The following is a 16,814-nucleotide window of genomic DNA, read 5'->3' as shown; positions in this document are numbered from 1 at the left end:
AACTCCTCCAGGTTAGCATATCAATATGTGCCATTGCCGGAAGGTTTGCAGTGTCTCCCAGCACAGTTTCAAGAGCATGGATGAGATTCCAGGAGACATGCAGTTACACTAGGAGAACTGGAGAGGGCTGTAGAAGGTCCTTAACCCATCAGCAGGACTGGTATCTCCTCCTTTGTGCAAGGAGGAACAGGATGAGCACTGCCAGAGCTGTACAAAATGTTCTCCAGCAGGCCACTAGTGTGAATGCCTCTGACAATCAAACAATCAGAATCAGACTTCATAAGAGTGGCCTGAGGGCCCGACGTCCTCTAGTGGGCCCTGTGCTCACTGCCCGGTACCATAGAGCTTGATTGGCATTTTCCCAATGGCAACACCAGAATTGGCAGGTCCGCCACTGGCACCTTGTGCTTTTCACAGATGAGAACAGATTCACCCTGAGTACGTGACAGACGTGAAAGGGTCTGGAGAAGCCGTAGAGAACATTATGCTGTCTGTAACATCATTCCAGCATGACTGTTTTGGTGGTGGGTCAGTGATGGTCTTGGGAGGCACATCCATGGAGGGATGCACAGACTTCTACAGGCTAGACAATGGCACCCTGACTGCCATTAGCTATCGGGATGAGATCCTTGGACCCATTGTCAGACCCTATGTTGGTGCAGTGGGTCCTGGGTTCCTGCTGGTGCACGACAATGCCCGGCCTCGTGTGGCGAGAGTATGCAGGCAGTTCCTGGAGGATGAAGGAATTGATACCGTTAAATGGCCCCCATGCTCGCCTGACCTAAATCCAATAAAACACCTCTGGGATATCATGTTTTGGTTTCTCCAACCCCAACAGGTTGCACCTCAGACTGTCCAGGAGATCAATGATGCCCTGGTCCAGGTCTGGGAGGAAATACCCCAGGACACCATCCGTCATCTCATTGGGAGCATGCCCTACCGTTGTCAGGCATGCATACAAGCACATGGGGGCCATACAAACTACTGAGGACCATTTTGAGTTACTGCAATGAAATTTCAGCAAAATGGACTAGTCTTCTGCATAATTTTTTCACTTTGATTTTCAGGGTGTCTTTGAATTCAGTTCTCTGTAGGTTTATAATTTTCATTTCCATCAATCGATGGGGCATCCTTACATTCCTAACACATTTATGTTTTGATGTTGAGATCTATAATCAGTTTCATAGCCGAAATAATATGGTTCTGCACTGCAGTCATAAAAAACAATGATAAATAGGTTTGTAAATATTCATATTATTTTAAATGAGGTTGCCTTATTGAACTGTGTGGAGGAAAACTTCATGCAGTCTGTTTTTCCATTAGGGTAAACAAGGAAAAGGGGAATAATTGGGTTTAGGTAAAATGAGGGAAATGTAGAGAGTAAGAAAGGAGATGTCTCATGGGAAGTGAGTCTCCTTTATGATGTGTCTGTAGAAAGGTATTTTACCCATGGGTCCCAGACCTTGTCGAAGTAGTCCATTGCTTAGTATTACCAATAGTTTGTCCATGATCCGTGGGCGATTTTTGCTTTAACCAGATCAAAGCAAGATTTCCATGACATAGTTATTACTATTATGGAAAAATATATGCAGACAGTTTTCTGGTAGGTCTGTGGACATTCCTGATGGATTTGCCCAAAAGGGCCTCTGGGGGAATTTACTTTGGTTTATGGAATGAATAAAGTTATAGATTCTAATTGAGAATCTTTGGACCTTTGGTAAAGTTCACCACGTGTGAAGTAATGTGCCATACTTTCTACACCCTCTATAGCAATTAGGAAAGGCATTTTTTTACAAAGGCCACTATTCTTGTAGGCGCAATATACCACCTAGTGAAGATTTTGTAATTGTTTTAATCAGAGAGGTGTTGAGAGATATTTTGGAAATCACCTGAGATTCACAAATTTTTCACATAAGATTCTATTAGAAACATTTGTGAAAGTTGGATGACCCTTGGGTGAAAACATTAACCCATTCTATTTTCCAGTGCTTGTAATTTAACCATTTTAATACTGGGCACTTTTACCCCCTCCCTGCCCAGGCCATTTTTCAGGTTTCAGCTCTCTCACACATTTGACAATTGCGCTAAACTAAATTTTATCATTTTCTTCACACAACTAGAGCTTTCTTTTGGTGGTATTTAATCACCGCTAGGATTTTTGTTTTTTGCTAAATTAACATAAAAAAACACAAATTTTAAAAAAACACGTTTTTCTTTGTTTCTGTTATAAACGTTTGCAAATAAATAATTGTTCATAAATTTAGGCCAAGATGTATTCTGCTACATGTCTTTGGTGAAAATAACCCAAATTAGGATGTATTTTTTAGTTTGTAGGAAAGTTATAGAGTTCACAAACTATGGTATAGATCTGAAAATTGATCAATCCTGAAGTACTGACGGCCAATCTAATTTCTTGAGGTCCAAAAATGTCAGAACAGTACAGATATCCTCCAAATGACCACTTTTTGCAAAGTAGACAGTCCGAAGTACTTCATAAGAGGAATGGCGAGTTTTTTGAAGTTGTATTTTTTTGTCATAATTTTTCAGAAAATTAAAAAATTACAAACATTTTTTTCACAATTTTTTTTACATACTGTCACCAGTGCAGTACAGCGTTATCATATAACTGGCATGGCGGTGATCAGGGACACTGACAGTATGAAAAACATTTTTTTATTTGTTTTATTATTTTTTATTAGGTTTTTTTCTTTTTTTTAAGATTTTTTTTTTTCATATTTCACTATGACCAAAGTAGTACAATGTTACCATAGTAACACTGTACTACTTTGGGGAAGTGATCAGTATTTTTTTTTTTTTTTTTACACATTTTGCTTATAGCAAAGAATTACTTTGCTATAAGCAAGCATTTACCTGAATGACATTGCTTCATTCAGGGTTTTTTTTTTGTGCTTAGCTGTGATTTGGCCACGGCTAATCACATGACACAGCTGGGCTGTGATTGGCCCAGCTTGTGCATGTGATCGCTGTGACCATTCACAGCTAGGCACACTAGTATACAATGGATGGCATGAATGAAGCCATCCATTGTATACAACTGTCATGTGGCCTGCTGTGATTGGTCACAGCAGATCACATGGTACTGGCAATGGGGCCGGTACTCAGATCTGTAATCGGCCGTGTCCGAGGTACACGGCCGGTGACAGATCGCGCCTGCAGGCGCGCAAACTGCGCATGCCCGGGAAGACGCCATATGGCATCCACCTGGAACGCTGAGGGATTTTGCCGGCTGCCAAACGGCCATTGGCCGGGCAGCAAATGGTTAAGCATGCAGGGAAGTTAATATGCATGAGGACATGTAGATGTAATATGCAGTAACATCTACACATTCGGCTAACATAGAAAACAGTGATGTGCTAGATACAATGTAAGTAGTTAATGGAGGTGCATGAATCATGGTTATTTTAAAGTTGATAACTGATGGTTTGTTTCCAGACATGCATATTTCTTGTTTGTTGTGTCAGGTGATCCCTGGTTTGTCCTTACTAGTAAAATGCTGGCTTATCTCTGCTGGAAGATAGTAAAAATTATTTGATCTAGCAAATTACTCCTGGGGGTATTGAAGGTCTGTTGAGATCTATGATGCAATAATTTGTTTAATTTACAATTTTCTTTCAGAAAAATGCACCTCTGCTTTGCCCATGCTGGGCAGAGCAACAGGTTCACTTTACTGCCAGGCCATCCAGCTGCACATTCTCCTTTTTCTTTTGCTCTCCCACTGCTCCATTCAGCCACCAGAAATCAAGAGCGGAAGCCCTGAATAAGCTGCAGGACCTGGAGCTTACACGGGACTCTGGACACTCCACCTATCCAATATGTCAGTGCTGGGTGTTTGAGTGGGCAAATGCAAGGCACAATTGCTGTGACTTGAGAAAAAGGGACATCAGCCACATCTGCCTGTACCTGAAAATGCTGTCATTTTCTTTGCAGCCAGTATTAGAAGGAAGCAAAGGCAACTACATCCTACTGGAAAAGTTGTTAATTTAAATGACTATTTCTTTGGCCTGCATGGGCAGAACACGTTTACTTGAAGAGAGCCTTTGGCAATGTATGGTCAGCTTAAACTTACCTTTGTTATTTTAGACCATCAGAACTTGTGGTAAGACTTAACAGACTGCTGGAGCGGTGCCTCAGGAATTCCAGGTGTATTGACACTGAGTCATTATGTGTTCAGGCAGGAGAGAAGGTGGGTAAATTGTTACAAGTTGTGGTATGTATTTGTTTATATTTGTTATGTAGTAGTGCTAATACGTTTGGTCAAACCAGAGCCAGAAAAATGTACCTTGGTTGTTGGGGTTAAAGTGGTTGTAAAAGCTCAGGGTTTTATACCTTTATGCATTTATACATGAAGGTAAAAATACCTTCTGTGTGCAGCGGTGCCCTGAGAACCCCCCCCCCCCCTCCCAATACTTACTTGAGCTCCCTCTTGATCAGCGTGTACATAAGGGCACAGGCCCTCCGGAGACTCTTCCTCCTTGTTGGTTGAGCCTGCTTGTGTGCCCCCATAGCAAGCTGCTTTCTATGCAGGCACTTGCCAAGAGGGAGGGGCCTGGAACGCCGGCAGGGGATCCGAGAAGAAGATCGGGGCTGCTCTGTGCAAAACCATTGCACAGAGCAAGCAAGTATGACATGTTTATTTTCTTTTTAAAGCAAATTAAATTTCCCTTTAATATCACTTTAAATACTAGCTGTGATGTTTTATTCTGATTTTTATGGACATCGGATAATGTTTCCCATATATCCCTAGTGTTTCTGGAAACATTTTTTGTCATTCTTATTTTTCACCAGAGATGCAACCTGTTACAGATGAGTATAATTGTATTTAATTGTGCTTGGAAATTCCACAACAATTTAGGGAATGTTTTTTTTTTCTTATTGATAGAAAAAAAAAAGATACATTTGCAGCTCATGCCCAAATAAAAATTGTCCACGCGTAGGAAGAAGATCACTGGTTGTTTGGTGCTTTGGCAGCCATAAAGGCATCATGCACAGGGGGCTTATGAAAATAGGCAGTATTTTGCTGGAATTTTGTAGGAAAAACTCTTGTAATGCATGCGTGTATATGGTGCTTGAACTTGTATGGCCAGAATGTTAATGTAACCATTGGAGTTAATTTATGTGCATATGCACATACACTCTTTTTTCCTGCTCAAAAGCTCCTCTTGTGTGTAAACACTCCTCTTCAAATACACCTGCATGGCTACATAGGCTAACTTAGAGGTGCTTTTACAGGCACAAAAAAACCGCAGGATGCCTGTATAAGCGGCGTCTAAGATCTGTGTGCATTAGGATACTGGGACACATTATTATTATACAGGATTTATATACCGCCAACAGTTTGCATAGCGCTTTACAATATAAGGGAGACAGTACAGAAGGAATATGAGAGCCCTGCTGGTGGAGCTTACAATCTAAAGGAAGGGGAAGGACACATATCATATGCTGTCAGACTGTTGAGATTTATAGCTGGTATTGGAGGAAAGTGTTCTTGTGACTAGTGAGAGAAAAGAGTGGAATATAAAAAATGTTTTTGCAGAAACCACGTTTTGGGGCATGCAGTTTTAAATGTTGCCTCTTTGTAATGTTTTCATGTTTTTCACACTCCTCCCTACTGCAGGTGTGGCAGGTTCGTGTTGATTTACATTTACTAAATCATGAAGGTAACATAATTGATGCAGCAAGCATAGCGGCTATTGCAGCACTTTCTCACTTCCGGAGGCCAGATGTATCTGTCCAAGGAGAAGAGGTCACTGTGGTGGGTATTATATACTGGAACCGTTTTCAAAGGCTTGTTATCATTTATGTAAGAATCTGTTTTGAAAGCATATTTGCAAGTTGAGTCGGATACAGATTATTGCACATTGTTTAGTGATTTCTTATAAAATTCCAGTATGAGATATCTGGATCTGCTCAGCCAATGTGAGTGTCCCTTTCCTGCTGTTGATTTTCATTTATTCACTTAAAGTGTTACTAAACCCACAACAGTAAAAATCAATCTGTATATGCAGTAAAGCATGCTTGTTATATTCACTGTCGAACCTAAGGGGTTAATGCTCCGCATTGTGTAAAAAGGCTGTTTGATCCAGTCTTCTTTGATCTGCCCCTTCTACTGTCCCCAATCTATCTGCTGATAGCACACAGCTCTAGGAGTCACTCTGCACATGCTCAGTTTAGTGTGTATTGCTAGAAAGTTTTTTTTTTTTTTTTTTGGGAGAGTGCATGTGATCAGCACAGGGCCAATCAGCACTGTCCAGACAGAGGGTCAGGGGTCCTGCATCCACCTAAAGCAGAAAATTCCTCCTACAAGCTTTAATCAGTGCTCGTTCAGACACTGATAGAAGTCACAAGCCTGCTCTAACTGCTGATGAGAAAAGGTGTATAGCAGTTTAGAATTACAAAAATAATTTCATTTCCATGTTCTGTGTATTACGGGAGCCCAGATATAGTGAATGCAGCAGGGTGGATAAAAATCGATGATTTTTTTTTTTTTTAGCAAATTTTATTTTAATAAAATACTTTTGGCGTAAAAAAATTTATCTAAAGATAGTCTATTTAAGATATATTAATAATTTAGTTCAGCATTAAATGGAGCTTAGTTATGTAGCATTCTACTATACACAATGTTTATAGCACTGCAGAAGAGCGCAGGTTGTACACTGTGCATTGAAGTCACATGACTGCATCTGGATATTATCATACTTTCTTTGAAACATGAACTCCAGCCTTACCTTCAGTCTTTCACAATGGCACAGGCTCCTTTCCTTGACTGTAATTGCTTACTCTGATTTCACTGCACAACGTGGGCTTCTCGGTGTGCATTAGAACTTGCAACAAGTCAGATAAAGCACCCCATATTTTATGGCTTTAAGACAGTGATTCTCAACCTTCCTAATGCCGCGACCCCTTAATACAGTTCCTCATGTTGTGGTGACCCCCAACCATAAAATTATTTTCGTTGCTACTTAATAACTGTAATTTTGCAGCGGGAGGAGTAGTGCCACGTCATTGGTGTCAGTGGGAGGAATAGTGTCCCATCACTGATGTCAATGGGAGGAATAGTGCCCCATCATTGGTATCGGTGGGAGGCATAGTGCCCCATCATTGGTATCAGTGGAAGGAATAATGCCCCATCATTGGTGTCAGTGGTAGGAATAGTGCCCCATCATTGGTATCAGTGGGAGGAATAGTGCCCCATCATTGGTGTCAGTGGGGGGAATAGTGCCCCATCATAGGTGTCAGTGGGGGGAATAGTGCCCCATCATTGGTGTCAGTGGGGGGAATAGTGCCCCATCATTGGTGTCAGTGGGGGGAATAGTGCCCCATCATTGGTATCAGTGGGAGGAATAGTGCCCCATCATTGGTGTCAGTGGGAGGAATAGTGCCCCAACATTGGTGTCAGTGGGAGGAATAGTGCCCCAACATTGGTGTCAGTGGGAGGAATAGTGCCCCAACATTGGTGTCAGTGGGAGGAATAGTGCCCCAACATTGGTGTCAGTGGGAGGAATAGTGCCCCATCATTGGTGTCAGTGGGAGGAATAGTGCCCCATCATTGGTGTCAGTGGGAGGAATAGTGCCCCATCACTGGTGTCAGTGGGAGGAATAGTGTCCCATCACTGGTGTCAGTGGGAGGAATAGTGTCCCATCACTGGTGTCAGTGGGAGGAATAGTGTCCCATCACTGGTGTCAGTGGGAGGAATAGTGTCCCATCACTGGTGTCAGTGGGAGGAATAGTGTCCCATCACTGGTGTCAGTGGGAGGAAATGTGCCCCAACATTGGTGTCAGTGGGAGGAATAGTGCCCCATCATTGGTATCAGTGGGAGGAATAGTGCCCCATCATTGATGTCAGTGGGAGGAATAGTGCCCCATCATTGGTGCCAGTGGGAGGAATAGTGCCCCATCATTGGTGCCAGTGGGAGGAATAGTGCCCCATCATTGGTGCCAGTGGGAGGAATAGTGCCCCATCATTGGTGCCAGTGGGAGGAATAGTGCCCCATCATTGGTGCCAGTGGGAGGAATAGTGCCCCATCATTGGTGCCAGTGGGAGGAATAGTGCCCCATCATTGGTGCCAGTGGGAGGAATAGTGCCCCATCATTGGTGTCAGTGGGAGGAATAGTGCCCCATCATTGGTGTCAGTGGGAGGAATAGTGCCCCATCATTGGTGTCAGTGGGAGGAATAGTGCCCCATCATTGTTGTCAGTGGGAGGAATAGTGCCCCATCATTGGTGTCAGTGGGAGGAATAGTGCCCCATCATTGGTGTCAGTGGGAGGAATAGTGCCCCATCATTGGTGTTAGTGGGAGGAATAGTTCCCCATCGTTGGTGTCAGTGGGGGGAATAGTGCCCCAACGTTGGTATCAGGGGAGGAATAGTGCCCCAACATTGGTGTCAGGGGGGGGAATAGTGCCCCAACATTGGTGTCAGTGGGAGGAATAGTGCCCCAACATTGGTGTCAGTGGGAGGAATAGTGCCCCATCGTTGGTGTCAGCGGGGGGAGGAATAGTGCCCCATCGTTGGTGTCAGAGGGGGGAGGAATAGTGCCCCATCGTTGGTGTCAGTGGGGGGAGGAATCGTACCTCATCGTTGGTGTCAGTGGAGGGAGGAATAGTGCCCCATCGTTGGTGTCAGTGGAGGGAGGAATAGTGCCCCATCATTGGTATTAGTGACACCAATGATTGGGCACTATTCCTCCCACTGACACCAATGATACTTACCTTGCTGACCCCTGCTCCAGCCTGGGCTTGCTCGCTCCCTCCCTCTCCCATGGTACAGACACTTACCGGTCAGCTGTCTTCCTTCTCCGGCCGCTCTGCTCCTCTTCACTCGCTTGATCTTCGCGGTGCCGCTCGGCTCCTCCTCTCCAAGCTCCACCTCCTCGCCGGTGATTGGCCGCCTGTGTGCCTCTCCTGAGCTACAGTTCCGGCGGCCAATCACTGGCGAGGATTGATCCCGGGGGTGTGGCCAGATGACAGGGGCGGCATGTCATCCCGCCCACACCTGGAGACAGACAGAGGAGCGGTGTCTCGGTTCCTAAGACCATCGGAAATATGTGTTTTCCAATGGTCTTAGGCGACCCATGTGAAAGCGTCGTTCGACCCCCAAAGGGGTCGCGACCCACAAGTTGAGAACCGCTGCTTTAAGACATCCAGCATTACCTAGCCTTACTATCCCTAAGGCTATTTAAGCAGCTGAATCACTGGATTATACTGTGTATTTGTAACTAATATTTTTGTTACATGAAGAAAGTTGAAGTGTTGCCTTGGGAAGACTTGCCGCTACACAAATATGTTGAAATCTTTGATCGTTTAATTCTACTGTATATAAAGGCAGTTTAATTAATCTACATAAAACGTTGGAAGCCTGAAGAACTGTAAATGTGAGCCATAACACCTTGAGACTGGAATAGGTGCTTTAATATAAAGTTATTTAAAACAGTTATATGTGATTTCTGTCTTTTAACTACACGTTGAAGTGTAATCTGTTTTCCATAAGAAATCTACTGTATTCGCAAGTCCTTAAACCAAAAAAGTGTTTGTTGTAATGCCCAGCCATATGAGGGGGCAAATCTCAAATTTTAAGTCTGAAACAGAGTTAACATTTGTCATATAATTAACTTCGAGACCCTGCCATAACTGGTCTTATGCAAATAATTTTATTAAATTATTGTAACTGTTTAAGGATATTTCTGAAATATTTATCTTTTTATATAGTTTTGCTCTGCTGATTCTTATTCCTCTTTAGAAAGAGTAAACGTGGCAAAGCAGTGAATTTAATTTTAATGCCATCCTCCCCTGCATATTTTCTTCACTCGCACCAGGAAAGATTAAAGCAGTGGTTCTTAACCTTGTTGGAGGTACTGACCCCCACCAGTTTCATATGCGCATTCACCGAACCCTTCTTATTTGGAAAAATAAAATATGATTTTTAAAATTCAAAACATAGGTATATATTTAGGTATATATTTATACATAGGTGCACAAAATGAACAAAACCATTAAGAACAAAGAACAAAACCATTAAAACATGATTTTCACACAAAAACATAATAATGAATATTTACTGCACGAATCATATGAGTCGGGTGTGGGTCTTCACCTCCGCCGAACCCGCGAGACTGACTCACCGAACCCCTGGGGTTCGATCGAACCCAGGTTAAGAACCACTGGATTAACCAGCACTTTGTGTAGGAGGAGCCATGCAACCCATTCCTTTCCCCCTATGTGCTTGCTAAATCACCAGTGCTGTTAACATAGGGGTGGGAAGATCGTTTCTAGCTCTGTGTGATCCAATGACCAGAGTGACGTATAGGGGGATTTCCCTCATTGCTTTTGCTGGGGGTGTAGAATGAAGGCTAGTATATGCTACTCTTGGGGTCGGCAGTAAATTGCTCCTTTTGTTTTGCTCTTCATGGGTAAAGTGCAGGTTTGTTTTAGAAATAATACTTTTGTACAAGTTTAATCATAGTTCTATTTAAGCAATTTTTATATACTGTATGTAATTAAAATTGTGGAATTCTTTTCTTATTTGGATTAGTATTCCGTAGAAGAACGGGACCCTGTTCCACTGAGCATCCATCACTTGCCCATTTGTGTCAGCTTTGCTTTTTTCCAGCAAGGGTAAGAAATGGAAGAATAGAAAATACATCACTATTTTCTCTGTTAGGTCAGCTTTGCTGACCAAAAAGTGTGTTTTCTGTGGTTCTCTGCAATTTATGTTCTGATAAGTAATATTTTGACATGGGTCTTAACATATGCCTACAGATTTGGTGTTTAACCACTTGTCGCCCCGCTGCAGCACGTACAGGCCTAGTCGTGTGTGTGTGTCTGTCTGAGTCTGAGAGATATTGTGCCTGCTTCGGTCTAGGAGCACCCCTCCTGTGACCGCTGTATCCACCAGACACAGCGAATCAATGTTACCCGTGATCGCTATGATTGGTCACAGCGATCTCATGATAACAATGTAACCAACCTGTAATTAATAGCTTTCCATTCATGAACAGCTTACTTACTGTTTTGATCTGTGATTGGCCCACGACAATGATATGGCACTTGACTACTTGTACTGTGTAATTAGCCTTTGCCAATTTCATTTAGGTGCAGTGGTGCATGACTGAGCAATTGCCAGTTAAAAGTGGCACAGTGCATAACAGCAACAAATGGTCCTGGTCATAAAGGGAGTAAAACCTTCTGGAGGTCAAGTGGTTAAAGGATAAGTTTTTGTTCAGCATCTGCCACCCTTGGATCTGTCATGTTCTTATCATATTGCATGAAAAGGATTCCAATATAGGATTTCATCTGTGATCTTGGATTGGGCCACCACCTGCTTGTCTGTTGGAGGGGTTATGCAGATTCGGCACTCACTTGGAGCGGATCTTTTGCTCTTTCAGTACACAATAGAAGGCATGAATGAAAGCCATCTGAAGTCCATTCAGAACAAGAGAGCTCCCGCCCAGCCGTCATTTGTCTATAGGCCAAATGGGAACTAGTTATTGGTGAACTTATTCTTTAAAGAGACCCTTCAGGCTCTTGTTTGGCCATGACAGAACAGTGTGTAAGTATGACCACACAACATTCTGTGCAGATTGTTTATTCTGAAACTCCTGAGATATTGATCTGGTCAGTTAAGTAGCAGAGGGGGTTGGTAATCATTTTCAGCTGCTTTGGTGTTAATGAAATTAACAACAGGTGTACTAGATGGGCAACAATGAGACAACCCGAATTGTTTTGTAGGTGGAGGCCACTGACAGTTTTTTTTTTTTTCCCCTACTCATCTTTTCTGACTGTTTTTCACTAGTTTTGCATTTGGCTAGGGTCAGTGTCACTACTGGTAGCATAAGGTGATACCTGGACCCTACAGAGGTTGCACAGGCAGTCCAACTCTTCCAGGATGGCACATCAATATGTGCCATTGCCAGAAGGTTTGCGGTGTCTCCCAGCACAGTCACAAGAGCATGGATGAGATTCCAGAAGACAGGCAGTTACTCTAGGAGAGCTGGACAGGGCCGTAGAAGGTCCTTAACCCATCAGCAGGTCCGGTATCTGCTTCTTTTTGCAAGGAGAAAGAGGATGAGCACTGCCAGAGCCTAACAAAATTACTTCCAGCAGGCCACTGGTGTGAATGTCCCTGACCAAACAGTCAGAAACAGACTTCATGAAGGTGGCCTGAGGGCCCGACGTCCTCTAGTGGGCCATGTGCTCACTGCCAGGCACCATAGAGCTCGATTGGCATTTGCCATGCAACACCCAAATTGGCAGGTCCACCACTGGCGCCCTTTTTTTTTTTTTTACAGATGAGAGCAGGTTTACCCTGAGCACATGTGACAGATGTGAAAGGGTCTCGAGAAGCCATGGAGAACAATATGCTGTCTGTAACATCGTTCAGCATGACTGTTTTGGTGGTGGGTCAGTGATGGTCTGGGGAGGCATATCCATGGAGGGACGCACAATCCTCTACAGGCTAGACATCGGGATGAAATTCTTGAACCCATTGTCGGTCCCTACACTGGTGCAATGGGTCCTGGGTTCCTCCTGCTGCACGACAATGTATGAGTATGCAGGCAGTTCCTGGAGGATGAAGGAATTGATACCATTGAATGGCCCCCAAGCTCGCCTGACCTAAATCCAATAGAACACCTCTGGGATATCATGTTTCGATCCATCTGACGCCACCAGGTTGCATCACAGACTGTCCAGGAGCTCAGTGATGCCCTGGTACAGATCTGGGAGGAAATACCCCAAGACACCATCCGTTGTCTCATTAGCAGCATGCCCCGACGTTGTCAGGCATGCTTACAAGCATGTGGGGGCCATACAAACTGAGTACCGTTTTGAGTTGCTGCAATGACATTTGGGCAAAATGGACTAGCCTGCTGCATCATTTTTTCGCTTTGATTTTCAGGATGTCTTTGAATTCAGTCCTCTGTAGGTTTATAGTTTTCGTTTCCATCAAACGATGGGTCACCCTTACATTCGTAACATTCCCAGCCCATATTGGTGTAGATATGCAGCATATTTTTCACCATTGAGATCTGATGTGTTTTTCAAAGTGTTCCTTTGCTTTTTTTGAGCTGTGTGCATGTGTGTATTATTTTATGCCTGAGTATGCATAAATATATTATGAATGGTCACTTATGTAAAACTTGGTCATAGGTTCCATGAGCTATTCTACATACTGGCAGTTTGTTCATATACATTGCAAACATTTGTAGCTATGTTGGCTAAATATGTAAAAATTGGATATAAGAACACCTTGCTTGTAGTTAAACCAGTAATTTTGTTATTTATATTTAAAACACATTGTTTACTTTGTGCAGTAATATTTTTGCATTCACTTTTGCTCATTTTGCATATAGCACTTATTTATTGGTAGATCCTAGTGAACGGGAGGAACGGGTGATGGATGGCCTTCTGGTGATTGCAATGAACAAGCACAGAGAAATTTGTACTATACAATCAAGTGGGGGAATCATGCTGCTAAAAGAACAGGTGATACATATTTGGTGATCTCACAACTTTCAGGAGGCTGGTTGATTTAACTTAACTAACAACTATACAAGATAGTTATTTTACTATCACAAGGCTCTATGTTGACCATACATTGTACAATTTTCTTGTACAATTTTTCTTTAGATTTACCAAAGCCATATAATATGTGGTCAAACCTAAACGCTTTCAATTTGTGTGCAATCAGGCAGGCCCTTGCACTACATAGTTGAAAGTGAATCTAAAGCAAATTGTGTAATGTATGGCCAGCTTTACAAGAAGTAGTTCTAATATCTGTTACTTAGTTTTATTAATGAGCAGATTTCCAAAACTGGGAATAAAAGTGCTGAAAGCTATGTTTTCATTAGGCTATGTGATGTAAATCATCCTAATCCTTGTGATTTCCTGGTTCCTTTATATAGATGCTGAGGGAAAATAAATAGTGCTTGATAAATGTTGTGGTCAGTCTTGGCTAAATATTTTATATTTTAAATCAATGTGAGACAGAAGCTATAAAACATGTTCTAGCTCTTCCTTTTTATTTATTTATTTTGTTACCTGTGGAAAGTCTATATTTGTGTGATTTTACATGGGGGAAGGTGGCATATATGCTTGTATATGGGGAGAAAGGTGCCTGTGTGTATGTTCACATGGGGACATAAGGAGGAAAGATCAATATGTGCTTTGACATTGGGGTATGGAGAGGGAGTGACCTATGTATGCTGTTACAGGAAGGGGCTTATACTTGTGTGTTTTTACACAGGAGCATGGGGGAGAAGAAAATGTGCATCTTCCCACCCATAGGGGCATATTTAGGCAGGGGTCTGTATATGTACTATTACATAGGGAGAAAGGCTCATATGTGTGTGTGCCTTTACATAGTGGCATGGTGAGGACAGGACCCATATATGCTTGCTTGTACAGAGGTGCATAGGGAAGAAGGGGCATGCATGGTATGTATGTGAGCTTTTGCATTGGGATATCATGAGTAAGGGGCCCATGTACATGTGCTTTTACATAGCAGCATTATGAGGAAGTGTGTGTGTTTACATGGGGAGGCAAGGGCTATTTTTTTTTGTGTGTGTGCTTGTATACAGGAACATAGACAGAAAGAGGCCCATATGTGTGCTTTTACATGGGGGCATGGAGAGGAAGGGGCCCATACATGTGTGCTTTTGCATGAGGAGGAAGGGGTTGATAGATATACATACTGTGGGTGTGTGTGTGTGTGTGTGTGTGTGTGTGTGTATATATATATATATATATATATATATATATATATATATATATATGTCTTTTCTTTGCAGCATGGGGAGGTTCCTTTTATATAGATTTATTTATGTGCTTTTACGCAAGAGATAAGGGCATGTGCTTTATGTGTGTGTATGTAAATGTATGTGTATATATATATGTATGTATATATATATATATATATATATATATATATATATTTGTGTGCATCATGTCGTATATATGTGAATAGAATGACATGGCCTGCAGGTACCGCTGTGTGTCAGGTTACAAAATGGCCAGACCAGGCACATGTCATCAACCCATGTCTGTGAGTACTTTTAGCACTGGTTCACACCAAATGCGATTTCAAAGTAGTGCAATTTGGACCCATTTAAAGCGCATATATAGACACATGTGCGATTTCAGTGTCATTTACCTTATAGTCTATGAGCGTTAAATCACTGAAGTGCTGAAAAAGTAATACATACCTATTTCTCAAATCAGGCTACTTGAAATCACACCTATTAAGTGCCATAGAATTACATTAGATGCAACTTCAGGTGCAATTTGTAAATCGCATGTCACACCTGAACTCGAAGCAGTGTAAACCTACCTAGTGTCATACCTACCATGTCTCAAACAGGTTCTGAGGTGCAGCAAAATAGCTGGCGTTAAGGTGGCTGAGATTACCGAATTGATTCAGAAAGCCCTGGAGAATGATCGAAAGGCCAGGTGAGCCTAGATTTGCAGTGGAAATGATGAAGCTGAATGGTGTGCATGTCATTATTTGTGGGTTTTATGGTTTGTTTTTTTGTTTTGTTTTTTATTTACAGAAAGGAGGGAGGTAAATTTGGCTTTGCTGAGTCTCTTCCAGATCAGAAAATAACTGCTCTAAAGGTGGAAAAAATCCCTGTAGATACAACAGATGTAGAAGAGAAAGCTGAGGAGATCATTTGTAAATCGGAGCCTCCATCAGATGTGTATCCTTTATAACAAATATGTCACTTGGGCAGTTATACTCTTAAAAATAAATGTAGGAAAAATAGACTTGCCACAAACACTCCATTTATAAAGGAGCTGTGTGGCCTTACTGCAAATATACTGCTGCTTCCAAAATAGCCACATTTTTAAAGCATAATGCTTTGCAAATGTGCTTGCAGGTCTGGGTTGCTACTAAAATAAATGCATTCAAACAAAAAAAGTAGTTGATGTGTTCAGATTTCCCCTCAGTCACAGATGTATTTATGCTCTGTTGAGCAGAAATACTGAAGGCTTTTCATCACAGTTGTAATGGCCTGTAAAATGCAGGCCCATTAAGCTCACCAGAGATCACCATTATGTGACCTTCTGATGCCCCTTTTATTTGAATGGAGGCTGTTGACCAGTTCTGGAGACCTGATCCCCTGCTGCTGACCAGTCTTGTACCACCCCTCTTTGTGATAGCTTCACATTGCAACAGTCTCCTGGAGACTGAGTGAACCCTGCCATTAGACAGCTCCTGGTGTGTCCTCCTCATCCAGGCAATGATGTGGACATGTAAAATTGGACCCTTTCAGCCTGCAGCCCAGAAAATGGAAGGCTAGGTTTCCCCATGTGACACCTGACTAGATTTAGGTAAGGGTTTATGGCTATTAATTTTTTCTTTTTCTTGGAGCTATTAGCTAGAGGGGATGAGTTATGTTTGTGGGAGGGGGTGGCAGGTTAAACTGAACATTCCTACAGTGTTGTGTAATGTAAACAACAATCATCCACTGAAAAGTGGAATGATGGCTCCAGATTTTTCAAGTTTAAAATGGGAGTTGACAAATGTCTGTCAAAGCAATGCCGAGGTTGAGAGATCTTGCTGGGATCCAGAAAAGTAGCAAAGACCTGCCCTGGGATCAAACGCAGCGTAACTCTACTTGAAATGGATAATCGTAGCATTTATTTCACAGAGAGTTATTCTTTTTAGCTATTCTTTACAAGTGGAAAACCGGTTGTTTGGGCTGCTGGCACTGCTCAAATTGGAGAGGGTGCTGGAAATGCATGGGGAGAGTTGGAGGAATCAGAAGAAGATGAGGATGAAGAAGAAGTGGAAACAGACC

General features: G+C 42.5%; 1 protein-coding gene across 1 annotated transcript in view; it reads left to right on the top strand.

Annotated features, from left to right (window-relative positions):
- EXOSC9 (exosome component 9) overlaps nucleotides 1–16,814 on the top strand; it is a 31,231-nt gene that overhangs the window by 14,268 nt on the left and 149 nt on the right. The window contains exons 4-10 of the mRNA XM_089664814.1: nucleotides 4,102–4,204; nucleotides 5,636–5,773; nucleotides 10,550–10,632; nucleotides 13,368–13,500; nucleotides 15,374–15,462; nucleotides 15,564–15,710; nucleotides 16,696–16,814. The exon at nucleotides 16,696–16,814 is cut by the window's right edge and continues 149 nt beyond it. Coding sequence (XP_089520940.1) covers nucleotides 4,102–4,204; nucleotides 5,636–5,773; nucleotides 10,550–10,632; nucleotides 13,368–13,500; nucleotides 15,374–15,462; nucleotides 15,564–15,710; nucleotides 16,696–16,814 — 812 coding nt within the window. The remainder of the gene's footprint in view (nucleotides 1–4,101; nucleotides 4,205–5,635; nucleotides 5,774–10,549; nucleotides 10,633–13,367; nucleotides 13,501–15,373; nucleotides 15,463–15,563; nucleotides 15,711–16,695) is intronic.

This window comes from Staurois parvus, unplaced genomic scaffold (genome assembly GCF_062004578.1).
Source record: "Staurois parvus isolate SC_StPar_1 unplaced genomic scaffold, SC_StPar_1.0 ptg002051l, whole genome shotgun sequence".
NCBI lineage: Eukaryota > Metazoa > Chordata > Amphibia > Anura > Ranidae > Staurois > Staurois parvus.
The sequence above is the reverse complement of the archived record's forward strand: the minus strand, read 5'-3'. Positions and strand labels throughout refer to the sequence as shown.